This window comes from Microtus oregoni, unplaced genomic scaffold (assembly GCF_018167655.1).
Source record: "Microtus oregoni isolate MIOR12 unplaced genomic scaffold, Mior012 000007F_ref0000211, whole genome shotgun sequence".
In the NCBI taxonomy this organism is placed as follows: domain Eukaryota; kingdom Metazoa; phylum Chordata; class Mammalia; order Rodentia; family Cricetidae; genus Microtus; species Microtus oregoni.
In genome coordinates, this window is record NW_024543066.1 from 12,262,592 (window position 1) to 12,283,732 (window position 21,141).

The window sequence follows — 21,141 nt, forward strand, 5'->3', positions numbered from 1 at the left end:
CTCAAAGCCACAAACTGGCCATTAGTCACCACTTCTCACATGCCTAGTCATTCCCTTAGCAATGTCTGTCATTCCTCTTTGCCCTCCAGTCTCTGCCAGCCACGAAGGTCTGAGACATAACCAAGGGTCCCTATTGGCTTGTCTGAGGGACTTGTTTTCCTCCTGTCGTCTTGGTCTGTGCCGTGTTCCGCTCAAGGAGGAAGAGTGTTTATATCACTTAGTTTCTTATTTCCACACAACTCGGGCCTTTCCCATCCGCCTGTGTGTCTCATGGCCTCACGCATAAGACGGAGAGATTCTTTTATTCCTTGTATAAACGTCTTTCCCCTGAGGCTTGAGAGATGGCCTGTGCTAAGAGCACTCACTGCTCTTCTAGAAGCCCAGTATTTGCTCCCTAGCACCCCTAGCACTCACGTCTGGTTGCTCCCAGGATCCAATACCCTCTTTTTCTGACCTCTGCAGGCACTCACATACTCGTGGCATACCTGCATGCATACATTCAAAAATAATAATAAACAAATCTTTCCCGATTCAGTCAGTTCAAAGGCTAAGTAGTCCCTGATTATCATGGTTTATCATGCTGGGCCTTAATTAAGGCCCCTGCCTGCATACTGGACCATCGATTTTCCCCCCGGTTTCTCTGTATTAAAGATTTGGCCGAGGAGCATTTTCTCTCCCTTCCATGTCACTCCTCCTTAGTCTCCTGTCCCTTCCCTGGGTCCCAAGTCCTTGCCTCCCAGGAAGCCTATTGATCGCAGCTCTAACTTGCATTCTTTCTCCCTTGCATCCTGCCATCCGTAGGAGGCAGCAGGCTAACACCTCCATCTCGTTCTCCCCTTTCAGCATCTTTCCTCCCAAATCAAAAGCATCCACATCGTAATCCCTCCCTTACACAGGCAAGTTCTTCTTGGACAGATGTCTGAACTGCAGTTGCATGTTGCAAAGGCTTCCATTGCCCCTCAGATGGATCAGCCTCTGAGGTACATCTTAGCACCATGACAGATGTGGTCTGCTGTCCCTGTATGGGTAGTGTCTTAGTTACTTTCCCAATGCTGTAATAAAGTACCATAACGAAAGCTTCTTAGGGGTAGAGGGCATATTTTGCTTTACAGTTTCAGAGGGATACTAGTCCATCAAGGCAACAGGCAGGGAAGGCGTGGTGACTGAAGCAGGAGGCTGGCCAGTCACACTGCGTCTACACTGGGAAAGCTGAGTGAATTAGAAGTAGAGCTAGGCTATAAAGCCTCAAGTCTAGTCCCCCAGTGATCCACTTCTCCCAGGACATGGCACTGCCTCCTAAAGTTTCCACAGCCTTCCCAAACAGTACCACCATCTGGGGGATAAGTATTCAAACACAAGAACCTGGGGGGGGGGGGGGCATTTCATCTTCAGATTGGAATAGGTACCAACTCTGTTGCCAGGCTTTCCCCAGGGAGATATATACAAACATCTCTTCACCCCAGAGAGGACACTGATGATAAAACAAATGATTCAACCCAATGCTACCTTGGTGAAGCAATAGTTTATTTATAGATCCCAGGAAGTTCTTCAGTAGAACTCTCTGCAGGGTGGTCAGGGAGCTCCAGGGATGCAGCTTTTAAACATCCTCACCCATGCTAGGGTAGGCTTTTCAGCGATACAGCTTCTTCACAGTCACCCAAGTGATGTTCCTAAGATGTCACGAGCCTCACAGGTAGGGGATCATGGAGGTATGGAGTGGCCTCTTCCAACCCCGGGCCAGAGGGTGGTAATGAAATATCCCACATGTGCCTCTGTACCCCATGAAGAGGGGATGGGACGGTCCTGGTGCCAGCATAAACCATAGATAGTAGGGTGTCCTTATGAACAATAAAAAGGATGCACACTTAAGCCTGGGGTTGGGGGAGCTGCAAAAACAGATTCCCCCCCCCCACCCATGCGTCTGCCCAGGAGCCAGGAGCATGGCGTCTCTCTCAGGCATCTGCTCCCGAGAGGAGAGCTGTCGAGACTGAGCTCACTTCCTCTTCCTCCCAGCATTCTGCTCTGTTTACTCCTCCCACCTATCCTCTAACCAATAAAATGGGCCAAGGCAGTTCCTTTATTAGCCAATGACCTTCCTCCATTACCGCCTTGGAACTAGGAATAATTCCACTGTCTCTTCTCCTTCAGCTGAAAGCCACGGATGCAGATGAGGGCGAGTTTGGGCGTGTCTGGTACCGCATTCTCCATGGTGAGTGGGCTGCCACAGGACAGGAGGGACGGCCGCTGCCCTAAGACAATATTTCTTTTTGACTGACCAGAGCTGATGCCCAAGCATTGTATCCACAGTCTGAAGCCCAGGAAGGAAGTGGGTTTTCTGATTGTTTACACCAAGTTAAATGTATTCTAAGCAAAGGGCAACACACTGACTGTGTTCCTAAGATCTTCATTGCTACAGTGTTCCCAGAGCTGTTTCACGTAATGGAGGGGAATCCAGGGAAACTCATTGGGGAGTCACTCTCCTTGGACCAACTAGAATCCAGAGCCCTTTCCCGAGTCACTCACTACATCCAGAGCATGAAACTCACTCATCTTCTGGCTTCTAGGATCAAGGGTGATGAACTCCAGGGGCTGAGTGTGGATAAGTGTGTCCCTGGAGAGAAACCAAGACCATGGGTACCAACCTAACCCAGTTGAATCCACTATACCCTATATTCCTCACTCACAGACAGTAGGGTTTGGGTCCAAGACCCTTCTGAAATTTCCTGAAGCTTCCCTACCCCCAATGGAAGTGGAGGCGTGGAGACAAGGGTTAAGGCCTTATAAGGCCCCAGGTTTCATATAAGAAAGAGGTAGACCCATGTGCCCCTCTGTTAGGCTAATGTGGGCTTCAGCCAAGTTCCCAAGTCCTATGGGCAGGTCCTACATGCCTTAGGGCCTGGCACCCACTACCCTCCATCTTATAGTTATCCTCCTCTTAGTCCAGCTCATGCATCTCATGTGTCCTTCCATGCAGGTAACCATGGCAACAACTTCCGGATCCACATCAGCAGCGGGCTCCTGGTGCGAGGCCCTCGGCCCCTGGACAGAGAGCGGAACTCCTCCCATGTGCTGATGGTGGAGGCCTACAACCATGACCTAGGCCCCATGCGGAGCACTGTCAGGGTGAGACCACCTGTTGTGGTGTGGTGGGGACAGGTTTTGGTACTGACTGACATCTTGGACAAGGAGTTTGGTGAGGACACCAAGGGCCCAGCCCAGTCAGGGATCTTGGATTTGTCCTTTTATTCTGTGCCTCAGTTTCTCCAGCAGAGGAAGGGGATCCATGATACTTATATCTGTCCTAAGGGAGGAAAGAGGGCTCCTCACTGATCTATCCCTTACATCCACCCAGCTCTGCACAATGTATTGAGGAAACCTCATAGACATAAGCGAGGAGGACTAGATGCTGACATGAGGAAATAGAGACACAGAGAGCTATCTAGAGGCAGAAACAGGGCTTAAGACTATGTATTTTGGTTCCAAATCAATGCTCCTTCTCTTGAAACTGCTACTAAAATACTCCCATCCCATTCCCAGCTGCCCTATCAAATGCATTCCTTGTACCCACCCTCACTAGGCAGCTGAGGCCAAGGAACCTTCTCTAATGGACACACAAACACAGATCTGCCCCGTCTGTGCTGTTTATGTTCAGTCCTCCTCACCCTCCAAACACACACACACACACACACACACACACACGTAGCAGCCCATAGGTCCTGCCCCTTAAGGCCATAAGAAATGAATGACATGGCCCCTGTCATGAATAAGATGGAGTTGGGAATAGAGCAGGCAGGAACTTCTACCCAGACATGAGTGTGGCTGAATCAGCTGGATTTATCAGCCCATCAGTACCTGCTGTTTTCTGGGACTGGAGACACATAGCAGAATATACCCGGCCAGCTGTCACTCAACTCACTCAGGGGACACTTCCCTACATGCCCATGATGGACGTCTCCAAACAGGAACTGGAACCCATGCAGGTCCATCAGAGTGGGACCAAAGCTGGATTCCCCCAGTTCCTGCTCTCACTTTGGAGGAGGTGGGAGAGAAAGTTGGCTCCCGACAAGCTACCCCGAGTGAATGAATACCTGTCCAAGTGGACATGGCAGAGGGGATCAGGTCCATTGGATCCCATAGATCATGGTGGCTGACACAGGCGTGGTACAGACATGATGTCAGAAGTCCTGACAGTAGTATCCCCCGCAAAACATGCTCTTATCCTCCTCATGAGCACGTCTGTGGCTGTGTCTTCCCTTGGCAGGATCTCTTCAGATAACAGAGTGGCTGACATCAGTGAGGTCTAGGCTGGACCCCTGCACTTCAGGCTTCCTGACCACAGCCCCCTCTGTGGTTCCCCACCTTCCCACCCATCTCCTCCCCAGGAGCTTCCTCCTGGTGCCTGATCATTGTGACTTCTCCCAACCTTGTTGTTATTTTTTTTTTTGGTTTACACTTTATTTATTTATTTTTTTATGATTAATAGGGTGGTATTTATTTATTTATTTATTTATTTTTAAATTTATTTATTTATTAAGGATTTCTGCCTCGTCCCCACAACCGCTTCCCATTTCCCTCCCCCTCCCCCCGATCAAGTCCCCCCCCCCCCATCTGCTCGAAGAGCAATCAGGGTTCCCTGACCTGTGGGAAGCCCAAGGACTGCCCACCTCTATCCAGGTCTCCTAAGGTGAGCATTCAAACTGCCTAGGCTCCCACAAAGCCAGTACGTGCAGTAGGATCAAAAACCCACTGCCATTGTTCTTGAATTCTCAGTATTCCTCATTGTCTGCTATGTTCAGCTAGTCCGGATTTATCCCATGCTTTTTCAGACCTAGGCCAGCTGGCCTTGGTGAGATCCCAATAGAACATTAAACCAGATCCTTTGCAACACCCCTGGGTGTAAAAGAGATCAAAGGCAGACCGTGTACTACCGCAGGGGTGAGGCCCCTGAACCACAGCCACAGGCCCCTTATGTGCTTCTGTCTTCAAGACTCTGGGGAATAAGAAATCGAGCCCATTTTGAGATAGGTCTTGCATCACATCTGTTCTGCAGATGAGAAACTGAGGCTAAGAGGAATAGCCAATTTGGTTAGGGTTAGGATTCCCACAGCAGTATGGGGTGGAGCCAGGCTTCACCCCCAGGCAGGTGACCTAGACTGTTCTCTTACCTCTATATTATACTAATCTCTGGACCACAGTGCCCAAGAAGGCTCTCCAGGGTCCTGACAGGAGCTACAGCCTCGTCCCCAAAGAGTAAACTTTAAGAATTCAGGTGCTGTCCCCCCAACTTGGAGATTTGATGGCCCTTTCCGTATAGAACCTCCATACCACTAAGAGACCCAGGAAAGCCAGGAACCTTTGATGACAACGTGAAGACTCTAGCTTTGCCATACAGGCTGTCAGCCCTGCTTTAGGGGCTAGAGACAGTCCCCGGAGGGCCAGGAAGCAAGGTGAGAAACCATCCTTATGGATGTTGGGCATCTCTGGGTACACATGCTCTATGAGTGCCCACATGCACAAGTGTATGCATGCACCTGCCCTCTTGTCTCTGTTGGAGGGAATGGCAGCTCTGTGCTCACACTCTGGTCAGAAAGCAGTCTGGCTCTGTGAGGCAGCTGCCAGCTTCCTCCTGTTCAGCAAGAATTCAGATGGCCTATATTTCCTGTTCAGCTGTGTCTCTCAGGTTCACAAACCACACACCATCTTTCCTCCTCTCTCTACTGCTAAAAATGCAGTCAGAACCATCGAAAGCCTGGCTACATGTGGCCACGCTTACCCGCCACCTCCCTCCTGTTCCCTGCACACTGTCAGATTGGCAGTTTCTTCCCCATGGTCCCCAGAAGTCACAGCCAAGCAGACTCCAGAAAGGGAAAGCTTGGAGTTTTGAAAGCTAGAGGGTTTGTTTCTGTTTACATAGAGTTCCCGAAATTTATCTGTGCAAATTCCTACCACAGCCACCACACCCAGGATCTTCTGCAACAAGTTGTGGGCGAAGCCAAATTTAGAAGGTTCCCTACTACAGCTGTGCTCTGTGGTAGAGACACTGTCATTTGCATAGCAGATTCTTGGTGTCTGGACGTGAAGACCGCTAGCATGGCAGGCTGTGGAACCTCAAGGCAATGAAGTTGAGGAACCCTCTGTGAACTTCACCAGTCACCACAAATTCCCTGGCTTTGCCACCCTACCCACCCTGAGTAAATTCCCTGCTAACCCAGGAGGGGTGTGTGTGTGTGTGTGTGTGTGTGTGTGTGTGTGTGTGTTTGTGTGTGTGGTGTGTTTGTGTGTGTGTGATATGTGTGTCCGTGTGTGTGTCTGTGTGTGTGTCTGTGTGTGTGATGTGTGTGTCTGTGTGTGGTGTGTGTGTGTGTGTGTGTGTGTGTTGGGATAATCCAGAGGCAGCTGTCAATATAGTCAAAGTGGCAAAGGCAGATGCTCTGAGGCCATCTCGCCCACACCACTTCTGTCCTTGCCACTGACTACTGTGACCTGTGCTGTCCACAGGAAAGCAGAAGGGGGACCAGGAAACCCCATGGGTAGGGAGGAGTGTCCCCTGCTTCACTGGCGGCTCTAGAAGGAGCCAGGGATCGGTTCTCCCAACACAGTTATCTGGCCTGAAATCATGGAAGATTGTGTGAGGGTCACAAGGCCCCAAGCATGATGACTTCTGCTCTTGCTGACACCACATTTTTTCCTGTGTCTGACCTAGATGCATTTTGATCTTTGGGTGGAGTTAGTTACTTTTCTATTGCTGTGACAAAACGCCACGACCAAGACCACTTATAAAATAAAGCGTTTTATTTGAGGACTAATGATTCAAAGGACTAGAGTCCTGGACCATCATAGCAGGAAACATGGTGGCAGGCCAGCATGGCCCTGGAGCAATAGCTGATAGCTTACATCTGATACACAAGAAGGAGAGAGAACTAAAAAAGTTTACTCCCAGTGACACACCTCCTCCAACAAGGCCACACCTCCTTCAACAAGGCCACACCTCCTCCAACAAGGCCATACCTCCTCCAACAAGGCCACACCTCCTGATCCTTCCCAAACAGTTCCAGCAGCTGGAAACCAAGCACCCAAACACATGAGCCTTTGGGGACCATTCTCATTCAAATGACCATACTTGCTGTCTGGCACTTCCATGGGTCTGGTGCCTTAGTTACAGTTTCTATTGCTGTGAAGAGGCACCATGACGGCAGAATTCTTATAAAGGAAAACATTTCATTGGGCTGGTTTACAGAGTCAGAGATTTAGTTCATTATCATCATGGTGGAACATGGTGCTGGAAAAAGAGCTGAACGTTGTACATCTTGATCCATAGCAACAGGAGTCTGTGTCCACACTGGGCATAGCTTGAGCATTGGAGACCTCAAAGTCTGCCCCCACAGTGACACACTTCCTTCAACCAGGCCATGCCTCCTAATCGTGCCACTCCCTATGAGCTTGTAGGGGCCAGTTACGTTCAAACTACCACACTTGGCATATTTTGTCTTGCTAACCACTTCAGGAGCAGTGTGGCATGAGCCATTAGTGAATTACCATTTTGTTCTAGAGAATCTTGACTACTTCAAAGTGTCATTGATAGTCACCCGTTCCTCCAGGTCAGTATGGAACTAAAAGGTGTCTGGCACCATGTGCCAGGTCCTGCCGGAGGAACCAGGTTCAAGGGGGAATAAGATGCCGGTTGTGGTGGCGCACGCCGGTAGGATTTGCTGAAGGAGGCAGAGGCAGGAGGATCACGAGTTCGAGGCCAGCCTGGGCTACACATTTAAAAAAAAAGGGGGGGGGGGAATAAGACAGTGCCAGGCCCTCCAAGGGCGTCCTCAACTGGTCAGAGGGAGCAGGAAACATACTCTGGGTTGCCAGCCTCCACTCTCCTGGAACTGAGCCCTGGCTCGTCCCTACAGGTGATCGTGTATGTGGAGGATGTCAACGATGAGGCCCCTGTGTTCACACAGCAGCAGTACAACCGCCTGGGCCTTCGAGAGACAGCAGGCATCGGCACCTCGGTCATCGTCGTCCGAGCCACCGACAGAGACACTGGTAAGGCCGTGAGGTGGGCAGGGGTGCTATGTCTCAGGGGTTCTGTCATCCTTAGGTCCCAGGGAGCCATACTCGGGCTCAGGAGGAGCTCCTTGGGTGTTATTCACTCCTTCCAAATGCCAAGGCCTGAGAAGATTGGAGTCTGGGGAGTTATCCAACCTCTGATGGGCAGAGGAGAGTAGAACGCTTTGCCCATCCAGATTAGTCATCCCAGGACCTAGCAGCCCAGTTCTAGCCTTTGACATGGACCCAGAAAGGGCTGAGAAAAGCAATGGAGTCATTACATAAAGCTAGCCTAGGCCTATGCCTCTATGCAGCTGCCACCCTCTGCTGCACAGGGGATGCCCAGAGATTGGTACTTGCAAGTCTCCTCACAGCCATCCTTCCTGTAGGGAACTGATCTGCTTGAAGGCAGCCCCAACCTGGCAGAGGTTCCCAAGCCCTGGAAGTGGCCACAGCAATCAGTGTAAAGTGGGGGGAGGGAGGACAGGATTCCAGGATACTGTGTCCTCCCTATCAGGCCTGTGTCCAGGTAGGAGAGGGCTCTTCCCCACTCCACCGCCCCCAAAAGAGGCTCCCAGGCTACCTGTGCTACTCTGGCTGCAGACCGAGCCTCTAACTGATGACCCCAGTAGTCCCCATGCCCCCTCAGCATTGGCCCCTGCCACCCAGGATGAGTGACAGGGACATACTGTGAGGCTTCTTAGCTGGACCAGTCTCTGAATGAACGTCAGCACAGGGTCAGGGGCATTGTGTGTTGCTGAGGCCTCTTCTGGCACAGGCAACCCTTTGGGAAGCTGGTAAAGTCCTGGGTGCTCTTGCCAAGCTGACTGGCTTTGTGCCTGTCTCCTTGCCTACCTTCCCAAACCGCCTGCCTCCTGTTTGGCCAGTGGTATGTAGATGGGGATGGGCAACTCCTTGGCACCAAGAGTCTTTTTCCCCAGGGAACCAAATGAAGTCTTGACTGCCATGCGGGTATCTAAAGCTTTTAGATCCAAACATCGCTACAAGATGCCTGCCTTTCCAAACAGTCAAGACAGGGGCTTGAACTTAAATTTTGAGGTTCTAGGAGCAGAGCCAACTCCCTCTGACACATCTCATCAAGTGCCAATATCAAGCCCCAGAGGGGGTCATCAGTGTACTGGGCCTTGTCATCTGCGTTGGCCACTGCTCCCTCCTCGGCTACAACTTTTGGGGATAATGTATACTGGGGGTGGGAGGAGGGAACAGCCAAGGTGTCTCAGGAACAGCCCTTGGTGTAAACAACTGAAGAAGCCACAGGGCAGCCCCACCCCCATCTGGGCCTACATAGTTTGTATCTTTTCGCAGGGGACGGTGGCCTGGTGAACTACCGCATCCTGTCTGGCGCTGAGGGCAAGTTTGAAATTGACGAGAGCACAGGACTTATTGTGACGGTGGACTATCTGGACTACGAGACCAAGACCAGCTACCTGATGAATGTGTCCGCCACAGATGGCGCGCCCCCCTTCAACCAGGGCTTCTGCAGCGTCTACGTGACGCTTCTCAATGAGCTGGATGAGGCTGTTCAGTTTTCCAATGCCTCCTACGAGGCAGTCATCATGGAGAACCTCGCTCTGGGCACGGAGATTGTGCGGGTTCAAGCCTATTCCATCGATAACCTCAACCAAATCACCTACCGCTTTGATGCCTATACCAGTGCCCAGGCCAAAGCCCTCTTTAAGATAGATGCCGTCACGGTAAGAAGGCGCATAGGATGGCAGGGCTCTCTCAACACAGGGTGTTTTTTTGTTGTTGTTGTTGTTTTGTTTTTTGAGACAGGATTTCTCTGTGTAACAGTTCTTGGTACTAGCTCCTTGTAGACCAGGTTGGCATCGAACTCACAGAGATCTGCCTGCCTCTACCTCCTGAGTGCTGGGGTTAAAGGTGTGCATCACCACCACCCAGTCACAGTGTGCATTTATTGAGCTCCTTCTGGATGCACGGCACGCTCCTTAAGATAAACATCCTGGTGGAATATTTATTTCTTCTAATATTTTAAGGCACTATATTGAAAGCCAATCAGTCTGGCACCCTTGTTATTAAGCAATGGAAGTTACATTAGGAAAAGCCAGACACTTTCCCTGCTAAATTCACGCAGCCGTAGGCTACTTCTTTGGGTACCAAAATGTATAGGGATCCCCTCACTCTAGGTTCTTGCTGCCCACTGGGTACCTGGAGATTTGGGTCAAGTTGGAGCAGCTCCACTGAGTGGGATCTGAGAGGAGGAGGTAGTGATGGCTGCCAGTCTACCTCACTTCAGGTGCAGGCCACCAGCCATTTACTGTGTTCCCTGACTAACCTGCTGTAGCACGATTAATAAAAAACCAGAGACAGAAATTGGGGTTCAACCTGAAGGTCAGAAGAGCAAAACAGCCAGTCACTGGCTCTTGCTCTACATCAGTCAGAAATGGCGATCCTGCCTCCAGGAGTCTCAGAATGAGACTGTGTGTGAGAATGGTCTCCTCCTGCCTTATATTCCTCTCTAGTGCTGGGATTAGAGGTGTGCACCACTATCACCTGGTTTCTGTGGCAAACTAGTGTGGCTACTGGGGTTAAAGGTGTGTTTCACCACTGCCCGGTGTTTAAGGCTGACCAGTGGGGCTGTTTTAGTCTCTGATCTTCTGGCAAGCTTTTTTTAAAAAATATCACTACAGCCTGCAATAAGTGTTCCCAGGACCCCTTCTGAAGTTCAGGTAGCTGTTTACAGCACGTCAGAAACATTTTCCTTCCTTCCTACGGCCAATTCAGAGGCTGTTCCAAAGGATTCATATGAGCAGACTGAGAGATACATAAGGCAAGTTCTGAGTGCTTCCAGGTGCCCTCCAGGCACAACCCTGTCCCCAGAAGAACACCTGTAATCTAAGTTCTCAGGAGGCTGAGGCAGAAGGATCTAGACATCCAGACCAGCCTAGGCTACATGGCAAGCCCCTGTCTCTAAAAGACAAAAATAAATAAAGGACCTGCAAATGTTTATCGGTCCAGATGCTTTCCCAAGGGATTTTCTGAAGGCTCCAGCATGAAGGCACAGTCTCCATTATGCCGTCTCCATTCCTCTCCTCTCTCTAGATGCCCGTAGTACCAGGATATTCTAAGGGGTCATGCATTCTGTCTTATTTCCTAACCTACCATTATACAAGGAGTCTAACCTCCCTTTTCACTTCGGGTCTAACGCCTTTCCATCTCTTCAGTAGCTATCCTGAGCTAGTTCGTCCCCTTTTCTTTAATGAGCCTTTCTCTAGAATCCCTTCTTTGACTATAGGCAACATATGACTCCCTGCTGGCCAGTCTGATGGGGGCGGGGGGGGCACGACTTGGCATCCTGCACCATCGTAGTGCAGAAGGGCAGTGCCGTGAACCTCCTAGGCTTCCTGGAAGGCAGTCTTGCTCTGCACAGAGTTCCAACAGACTCAGGCCAGCCTCTTCCACATGCAGAACCTACCTTTTGAACCAGCTAGTGTGGAGCTGATACAGCGGCCTTCCCGTGTGCTATTTGCCCTGGCCAAGGTGGATGAGAGTCATTCAGAGTGCCTGCAGCATGCCAGGCCTTGCCCTTAGAGAGACTGGGAACATTAGCTGAACAGGGCTCTCAGACAGGGAATGGAAGAGAGCACAGAAACTATGTGAATCTGAGCAGTCAGTGAAGATGTGGGGAAAGGGTCATGGTGGGATGATGAGTACCGCTGGGCCTTCTACCTAGAGAGGACCTGTTTGGCTAGGAGGTAGGAAACCTTATAGAGGAGATGGCAGGCATCTGGGTGGGATGCAAAAGCAATGGGATCTCAGCCAACAGCCTCATGGAAAAATAGGGTGGGCCAATTGAATGAAACATGGCTGGCAGAGTGGGGTGGGAGAAGATGGTAGAATCCAGCTGGAGCATGGAACTGCTGTCTGATGTCACTGTGATGTTTGCCTCCATCCCCCACAGGGTGTGATCACAGTCAAAGGCTTGGTTGACAGGGAGAAAGGTGACTTCTACACACTGACAGTGGTAGCAGATGACGGTGGCCCCAAGGTGGACTCTACTGTGGTGAGTGGGTCCTGGGTGAGAGCCCCAATCAACTGCAACCCTGTCCGGACCCTGAGTCTCCCCAGCCCCTGACTTGTAGCTGGGGCAAGGGCAGTCTCTGGACCATCCTACAGCCAGACACCTGGGCTGAGACCTTGGTCAGATGGGGTGGTAGCATGGGCCACAGACCTCATGGGTGGTGGGTGGAAATATCAAGCCAGCCAATAACCTTCTGCCTCTGCCTTTCTCTCCCTTCCATCTCCTGTCCATGCTGCCTACAGAAGGTGAGTAGCCCATGAACTGCCTCACACCACTGATGGTACACAGACCCTCCCACCTTCCCCAGAAATAGGGTCTGTAGGGTGGAGGGCTGGCAAGATGGTACAGCAAGTAAAGGTGATTGCCACCAAGTATTGACAGAGGTTTCTCCCCCCAGCCCCGTCCCGCAGTTGTTCAGTCCAAAAGAAACACACAGAGGCCTACATTAATTATAAACAGATTGGCCTATTAGCTCAGACTTTCTTATTAATTAACTCTTACATCATATATTAACCCATTATTCTTGTCTGTGTTCACCATGTGGCTTGGTACCTTTTATCAGGAAGGCATTCTCATCTTGCTTCTTCTGTGTCTGGGTGATGACTGCAGACTGCGCCTTTCCTCTTCCCAGAATTCTCCTGTTCTCCTTGCCCCACTTATACTTCCTGCCTGGTCTCCCCGCCTATACTTCCTGCCTGGCTACTGGCCAATCAGCCTTTTATTAAAGCAATACAAGTGACAAATCTTTACAGGGTACCAGACCATTGTCCCACAGCAACCAAGCCTGATGACCTGAGTTTGATCCTGGGACCCACATGGTAGAAGGATAGAGCCAACCCCAAGTCGTCCTCTGACCTCCACACAAATGTTGTGGCCCACGTCTGTGCTCACTCCCATCCACCCACTCCCATCCGGCTACCCCCCAACACACACTGAACCAATCCATCATTGTAAAATGAAAATGAGAAGCACATGAACATCTACAGCGGGCGTTCTGCTCAGACCCTTCAGGACCTCCCCATCCCATCCTCTTCCCCATCCCAAGCTCTGTTCTCCATGTTCTATCTGGTCCCTATGGGACCATAAGATGGAAGTGTGATAACAAAGAAATATCCGGAACATGCACAGGAAGGGACAGCGAGACCTCTCTCAGTGGCTATGTGACAAAGAAAGCTGCCTAACTTCTGGGTTTCCCTTCCCTCCCTAACTGGGGGGGGGGGGGGGTATCCTCCCAGTAGCCCTGTCCTCCTCAGCAGGGGTGGCAGATCTTAGGAGGGAGAGGTGAAGGCGGATGCTCAGGACCAGAGCCCAGGGAGTACCTGAGATGGTAGCTATAATTGTAGGGTGAGCTGAATGAGCCCCATTACCAGGACTCTGGGATGAGGCTCTTGGGGACAGTAACTACTATAGTCAGAGGTGTGGGACAAAGTCTCTGATGAGCTGGGCCTGGGGTGGCACCCAGAGTGAATGGGGATTTGATCCCCACACAGCTGCCTCTCTTCAACCCCTGGGGCAGCAGGCAGGAGTCCCATGTCCTAAATTTCCCAGCAGGATGGCCTGAGACTTGGGGGGGGGTATAGGTGGGAGCTCTGAGCAGACCTTAGCATCATCCTCAGTACTGTGGGCCCAGCTGCCCTTCAGCCCTCAGTGGTGGTGAAGGTTCAGGGAATGGAGGCTGGGATGGCTGGGTAATCCCGTGAGAATGTAATATCACTCTGGTGTCCAGGTACCCCTTTCTCTGATGGGGCTGGCAAGTACTTCCTGCATTCTCTCCCACTCAGCTGACTGCTCTCCTCATGCCCCAGATACACAGCCCAGTTGGCCCCACACTGTGTGAGATACTAGGGTGTAGGTGCAGGAAAAGGCCTTTAAAGGTGGTACAGTTTCCTCTCTGAAGTCAGGAGCCAAACCACAGCTAGCTCACCTCCACCTGACTCCTCCCAGCCCCAGCAATGGGGGAAGGGGCAGGAAGGAAGATTCAGCTAGGAGCTCCTGAGTTGCACACTTTTGTGCTGGGGGATGGGCAGGGGAAAAATGAGGTTCTGACACAGGGAGCTGGAGAAGGCCCCATCTCTTCTCACTCACCGAGGCTGGTTCCCTTCCCATCCACCACCCACCCTCACATCCACCACTAAGAGATCAGAGTAGCAGCCATGACAGGGCCAATGACTGACTATGCCAGGCCTCTGTTGGGCATAGTCAGAAACCCAAAGCAGATTTAACCCAGCCTGCACAGCATGAACTAGATTGAGGCAAAAATCCCGGTCACAGCATCACTGTGGCTTAATATATGCTTTGTAAGATATCAGGGAACCCAGGTAGGCTTGCTGAAGGCCACGCAAGCTGAGCTCTGCAGAATGAGTTAATGAAGCCAACAGAGAAAAAAAGATTTTTGTTTTGTTTTGTTTTGTTTTTTTCTTTTTTTGGCAGAGGGAACAGGATGTACGCAGGCTATATGGTGTGAGGACCTCGGCTGGCCAAAGAATTTGAAGGTCCAACCACAGCAGTTTTCTCTGCTGGGTTTTGCCCTGAGCACAGGACACTGGGCATTATCATTTCCATTTCTCATATCAGCTTGCTTGCTTAGCGGATCCAGAATACTCCCTGATAGACAAGGAAGGACTGATTGGGGGGAAAGACTGAGTGTCCATCAGACAGGAAGGAGGGACAATGGAGATTACTATCCACTACCCTCACCTGTATTTTCTCACTTCCTGCTTCTGGCATCCAGTGTAGCATGTGTTCTTGTTTCAAAAGTTTTCCGCTGAAGAGTGGAAAGCCAGAGAGGTTGAATAACCGTGTCCAAACTCACACAGCCAGAAATGGAGGAGGTGACCCAGCTCTCCCTGGGTCCTGACAGCTGCATGATGACATGGTAGGGTGTGGCTGAAACCAAAAAAGGCAGCCTGCCTTAGAGAGAGGGAACAGTGAGTTTGTTCTGTAGGATGGAAAGGGCCCACAAGGACCGTGAGTGCCGTGCACACCAAAAGACAGATATGGGATCCAGAAGTCACGGCCCCAGAAGGATGATGAGGACTGGCCTGGGGTGGAGCAGCCTGAGGAGGCCTAGCCTGGGGTTCCTAAAACCCAGGCCACCTCCCAACCTGTCCCTGGCAGTCAGTGTGACAAGCATAGCAGCTTTGTAGTCTCTGTGGCCTGTGGTCTTCTCAGGGCTGGTGGCCACACCCACAGTGGGCCTTCTTTCTTCTTGCTCAAGGTGCCTTTGTCCATCCGAGGTCCAGACCACAGACTTGAAAGAATATGCAATTCCATGGAGTTTCCCTCCCCACTGGGACCCCTAGGTCACAGTAGATCCCTGCTCCTGACCTAGCCCTCTCTCTTTAATGAGGAGGCCAGAATCTGGCCAGCAGCTGTGTTTCAACCAGCCTGGACTTGATTTTCCTTTCTGTGACTCATTGGCTCATTTCATATAAAAATCTGAACTCCTTAATTCTCCTGAAAAACAGGAAGTGATACCAGTGCCAAGATGGGTATTCCTGGCCCTCGTTCCCATGAGCCAGAACCCAGCTTCCCAGCTGTCCCCGCCCTGGCCCTGGTGATAAGTGCACACTATATACATGCCTGCACGTGAACACACACACACACATACATATGTACATATATTGCTCGGAGAAGCGAGCAGCTAGGATGGGTCTGGGCTTGAATGCTTGCTGAAGGTCCCTGCTGACCTCATGGTCTAAGGACATCTTGGGGACAGAGGCAAGCAGCTGAGGGTTTCTGTCCCCAGGTCTACATCACTGTGCTGGATGAGAATGACAACAGCCCACGCTTTGACTTCACCTCGGACTCGGCCATCAGTGTGCCTGAGGACTGCCCTGTGGGCCAGCGAGTAGCCACTGTCAAGGCTCGGGACCCTGATGCTGGCAGCAATGGACAGGTGGGCACCAAGCCAGGGTCTACCCAAGCTATAGGGTGTTTCCTACTTCTTTGGGGACGTCTGAGCCACTCCTGTCACCAAGCAGGAAGGGGGATTTAAGTGGTGAGATTCAGACCTGTTCTCTAGGCTCCCAGGCTGCTCTGCTAACAACCTCTGGACCTACCTGTGAGGCACATCCAGCCTTGGTGGGCCTGGTTCCTTTCCTCAGCATTCTCCCTTTCTTCCAGCACCCAGCAGAGCAGAAGAACAATGGGCATAGAGGCCAGGCAGCCCCTTGAGCCTGACCAGCCATCTCTCTTCCCTGCCCCCTCTCTCCTCCCATAGGTGGTCTTCTCCCTGGCTTCTGGTAACATTGCTGGGGCTTTTGAGATTGTCACCAGCAATGACTCCATTGGTGAAGTGTTTGTGGCTAAAGCCCTGGACAGGGAGGAACTGGACCACTACATCCTCAAGGTGAGCACCCATTGGCTCTTCCCGGACTGCCACAGCCCAGAACTCAGGAGGGAGCCCACCTCACACAATAGCTGGGTGATCAGTTTCCTTGCTGTCACCAATGATGTGGGACATGTGGCCCATACAAGGCTAACCACAGTAAGGTTGATGGGAGAGGGTGACCTGAGCCATGCTTCTTTTCCCAGCTGAAGCAGCTGAGGTGCCTAGCCCTGTCAAAGGAGTCAGAAGAGCCAGGCATGGTGGTATTCAGTACCCGCCTATAATCCCAGTACTCAGGAGGGAGTGGAGGCCAGAGGATCAGGACTTCAAGACTATTCTTGAGATAGTCTCATAAATTTGAGACCACTCTGAGTTACATGAGACTCTGTCTTAAAAAAATAAATAAAGCAAAACAAACAGAAACAGCCAGGAGAATGCCTAGTGGAATCACTGGGACTTTAACCCTGTTAAGAACATGGTAGGCCCTTAGGCAAATTATTTCTTCTGGCTGGGCCTCAGTTTCCCCACTTATGCAATGGGCAAAAGAACCCTACCTGGCCTGCTTCTGCTGCAGAGTGAAAGACCACACTGACTGGAGCGGTCACTGAATCTCTGGGCCCGCACTGCTCCTTGGCAGAGGTTGAGTACCTAGAGACCACCAAGGCCACACTGAAGTCCCCCAGGATAGGCTCAGCAGGTGGTCAGAACTCCAGAGGATTGCAAAAAAAAAAAAAAATCCAGGCCTCTCCCTGCTTACCAGGGGCCACCTTGGAATGACAGAAGGCTTGAATCATAATCATATCTCAGACCCAAGGTCAAGGGGCTAACAGAGCTCAAAACACAGGCAGGTCAGGAAGTGCTGGCTCTTCACACTGTAGTCAGATGCCAAATGAACCTGGCAAGACATGGGCAAGGATTGTCTGTAGCATAAGCAGAAGGGGAGAGCTTGGTGACAGGCATAGGACCAAGGTGAATCAGTGAGTCTCTTGGCTCTCCCGGGTCTTCCCTATCAAAGGGACAGCCTTTGAGCTCCATAGCCCTGCTCCCATAGTTCAGTCCTAACTGTGAGCCCCCTCCTCTTTCGCCCCACAGGTTGTGGCTTCCGACTGTGGCACCCCTCCACGGAAGAAAGAACACATCCTACAGGTGACCGTTCTGGATGTCAACGACAACCCTCCAGTGATTGAGAGCCCCTCTGGATACAACGTCAGTGTGAATGAGGTAAAGACACTCCAGATACCCAGGGTGGACCATGGACAAAAGCTGACCACGAGACACCCATTTAAACATCTGCCTGGCCCACTCGTCCCTCACTCCACAGAATAGAAATAGATGCAGCCCTAGTCCCCAGCCCTTCATTATATTTTTGTGGTAGAAGCAGAGACCCTGCAATAGCTTCCTTTTCAAACAAATGTATTTATTACCTGGCACTAAGGCTGGTTGACTGCAGGAAGACATTTTCCAAGCCTTGCTGGGCGTAGAGCCAGGGGCAGCTCATGAAGGAAGGTGGTTTAAGGTAAAGCCCCGCTCTCAGGGCAGATGCCCACACTAGCCTCTGATTGACTGTGTGGCTGTTCATGCATCTTTTCCCTGCACCTGAAGTTTTTCTCATATATAAGTGTGAGCATCTAATCTGAGCTCGCAGGTCTGGACCAGAACCAAGGGGCTCTCACCCAGGACCTGTCTGTAGGAGGTGTCCAAAGCACATTGTCTACCAGCATTCTGTCACCTCATCCTTGCCCCAGGGGACACAAAGCAGAGCTTCCAGGGGCCCCAAGTGAAGCCTTGAGGCGCCAGGAGCAGGGCAGGGCTATTCCTTGAAGGCTGTGACCCTGGGATAACCACTTTCTGCTCTCCTGCCAGAATGTGGGCGGAGGCACCTCTGTGGTTCAGGTGAGAGCCACTGACCGTGACATTGGGATCAACAGTGTCCTGTCCTATTACATCACCGAGGGCAACGAGGATATGACTTTCCGCATGGACCGTATCAGCGGTGAGATTGCCACACGGCCTGCCCCACCTGATCGGGAACGCCAGAATTTCTACCATCTGGTGGTCACTGTGGAAGATGAGGGCACCCCTACACTGTCGGTAAGCAATGGAGGTGAATGGGATAGTGCTGCCCCCCTGTGTGGGAGAAGCCAAATAATAGGGCTGAAGCCCCACATAACCCTCAAAGCATTGATACCTCCTAGGTTGTGGGCCTTTAGTTCACAGCCCAGGAGCCTCACCGGGCAGGTGTATGCCAAGCAGGCAGCTGGGTCTCTCTAGTCTGCACTGCTCTGGGTCTCTGTCCATCCTCTGGTCTCACTAAATGATGCTATCAGATGAGCCTGACATCAGGCCTTGGCCAGGGAGTAAGAGGGACTGGTGAGCAAACTGTGCACTGCAGCACCACACTCAACTGTAAGGCGGTGCAGCCCTCTGGCCCTCTCTCTGCACACTGGCGTGGCATTGTCACAACACTAGCGGTAGGAAGGGCTGACGGCTGTAGTCCTTTCTGATGCTTGGGCGGCCATAGCCCATGATTATATGATGCTCACGGCTATGTGGTTTGTGGAGTTGGGGAAGGAGGCATGGCTGGTAGACTGGGTGGAGACAGGGAGTGTGCTGGAGAAGTGAGTGGCCTGTGACTTGGGACCTTGAAAGCTGGCCAGGCAGAGCCTGCCAGAACCTCACCTTTGTTACCTATAAAGGCAGATAAGATCTATGGAGCTGGTGTTTTGGGAAACTGAATTAGCTCAGGTTGGCACAAGGGCATGGTAAACACGGAAGATGCGGGGAGAATCGCGTCTGCCATCTCTCCCACAGTGAGGCAGATCAAACCCAGGGCTGGCGTGAAGCAAGGCCTTGATCTGCAGGTGTGGTATAGACCAAGCTCAGCCAGGCAGTTCAGATCTCAGCTGGGGTTCCTGTCCTGTGCATGCTGCTGCATGTCAGCCGGTAAGGCTGGACTTCTGGGGGCTGACTGGCATCCGTCGAAGGTGACAGAGACAGCCCCTCTAACTAGCAAACCTATGCCAGTTCTGAAGACACAAGAAGGAAAAGAGCACAGGATACATGCAAGGCCCTGTGCTTGCCAGGCTTGAGCTGGCACAGGATTCCTCTGTGACTTTCTCTTGGCCAGAGCAAGTCACACTGCACAGAGTGTGGCCTCAGTGAAGGTGAAGATTGGATATGTTTTACTTAGTTGCTCTCGACCCCCGAGAGCTATCTTTAGGTACCCGTGGTATCAATGGCCCTGCAGGAGGGCATAGCAGGTCCAGGCTGGCATTCATCTGGAGTAACTCTGACGAGGGGGTAGGAATTGGGCCAGCAGCCCCAGGAACACTCATCACATTTTGAAGTGGGAAACAAGGCTCACTCCGCCCTGCCTCCTAACCAGCATTCTCACTCCAGGGCAGCTTGGTGTCTGCTAGCTTAGTCAGTCATGCTAGTGAGCTCAAAAAGGACATGGGTAACTGCGGGGGGCGGGGGGTATTGTTTTTGTGATGTCGTGGAAGGATGCAGTTCCAGTCATCTTCAGTGATACGTTTGGCTACAAGTACCAGATCTTCAGCTACAGAGTCAAAAGTCGGTTGCCTTCTTTTATATATACCTCAATAATTGCAAGACTGATTTTGTGCTCGGTAACAGTTGGTGTTTCTTGGACTTCTTGGTTTGAAAGAAAGCTGATGCTAAGTGGAAGACTCACAGGAGAAATAGGTGAAGTGGGAAAATCCATTCTTCAGGGTGTCGTGGTTTCTTGGCATTGAAGACAGAGCTCTGTTATTTGATCAGTGTCTTGATAAGTTTTCATGTAGCCTACGTTGGTCCAAACTCAGAATACAGCTGAGAATGGCCTTGAACTTCTGATCCTCCTGCCTCCACTTCCTGAGAAAGCTGAGATTTTAAGTGTGTATCACCGTGCCCCAGTTTATACAGTGCTGGGGATTGATCCCATGACTTGTGAGAAAATAGATATTGTGGGGGTACTCCACCAACTGAGCCATATCCCTAGCCCTGTGACTTGAAATCGCTATAGTCACCTCTTAGAAAAACTACATTGACCTCAGGGGCAGAATCTGAGAGACAAGCACGAAATCCTCCCCTCTGCCTGGAGATGGGGTCAATGGGCCCCTCTGCCTGCCAGCCGGTAGAATTACCAAGCACACCCGTGATATGGTTTGAGCATCCTCCCAGACAGAGGCAAGAGGTGGGCCTCACAGCTGCAAGCCAGCCCTGGACGGTGTTCAGCCTCAGACAAGACCTCTGACTGCACAGTCTCCTTAGCTGTTTTATCTGGGAGAGCTGATTCATCCTTTAAGTCTGCAGCAGCAAGGCCATGCCACAGGCTAGGACACCACAGACAGACAGTCCGAGGGAAGGACATAGGACAAAATTGACACGCTGGGCATGATGTGACCCAGTGCTGGGAGCTCAGAGCCAGAGATCAGGAAGGTCATGTAGGCCATATCATCATTTTTTAAAATATTTATTGATTTATTTATTATTTTGTGAGGGTAGGGGGCATGTGTATGAGCAAAGGTACACACCTGTCACAGCATGCATGTGAAAATCATAGGCCAGCTTATCAAAATCAGTTCTCTCCTTCTACCGTGTGGGTTCTGGGGTTTTGAACTCAGATCATCAGGCTTGTCTTCAAGTGTCGTTGCCTGTTGAGTCATTTCACAGGTATTATTTGTAGCATAGGGTTTAGGAATCG

At 51.3% G+C, this 21,141-nt stretch overlaps 1 protein-coding gene across 4 annotated transcripts in view; it reads left to right on the forward strand.

The window, feature by feature from the left end:
* Cdh23 (cadherin related 23) overlaps window positions 1-21,141 on the forward strand; it is a 326,387-nt gene that overhangs the window by 238,815 nt on the left and 66,431 nt on the right. For all 4 annotated transcript variants that reach the window (XM_041655414.1, XM_041655412.1, XM_041655411.1 and 1 more), the window contains 10 exons: window positions 2,149-2,209; window positions 2,975-3,123; window positions 7,905-8,040; window positions 9,370-9,758; window positions 11,987-12,088; window positions 12,349-12,351; window positions 15,855-16,004; window positions 16,329-16,457; window positions 17,529-17,657; window positions 18,300-18,527. In XM_041655414.1, coding sequence (XP_041511348.1) covers window positions 2,149-2,209; window positions 2,975-3,123; window positions 7,905-8,040; window positions 9,370-9,758; window positions 11,987-12,088; window positions 12,349-12,351; window positions 15,855-16,004; window positions 16,329-16,457; window positions 17,529-17,657; window positions 18,300-18,527 — 1,476 coding nt within the window. The remainder of the gene's footprint in view (window positions 1-2,148; window positions 2,210-2,974; window positions 3,124-7,904; window positions 8,041-9,369; window positions 9,759-11,986; window positions 12,089-12,348; window positions 12,352-15,854; window positions 16,005-16,328; window positions 16,458-17,528; window positions 17,658-18,299; window positions 18,528-21,141) is intronic.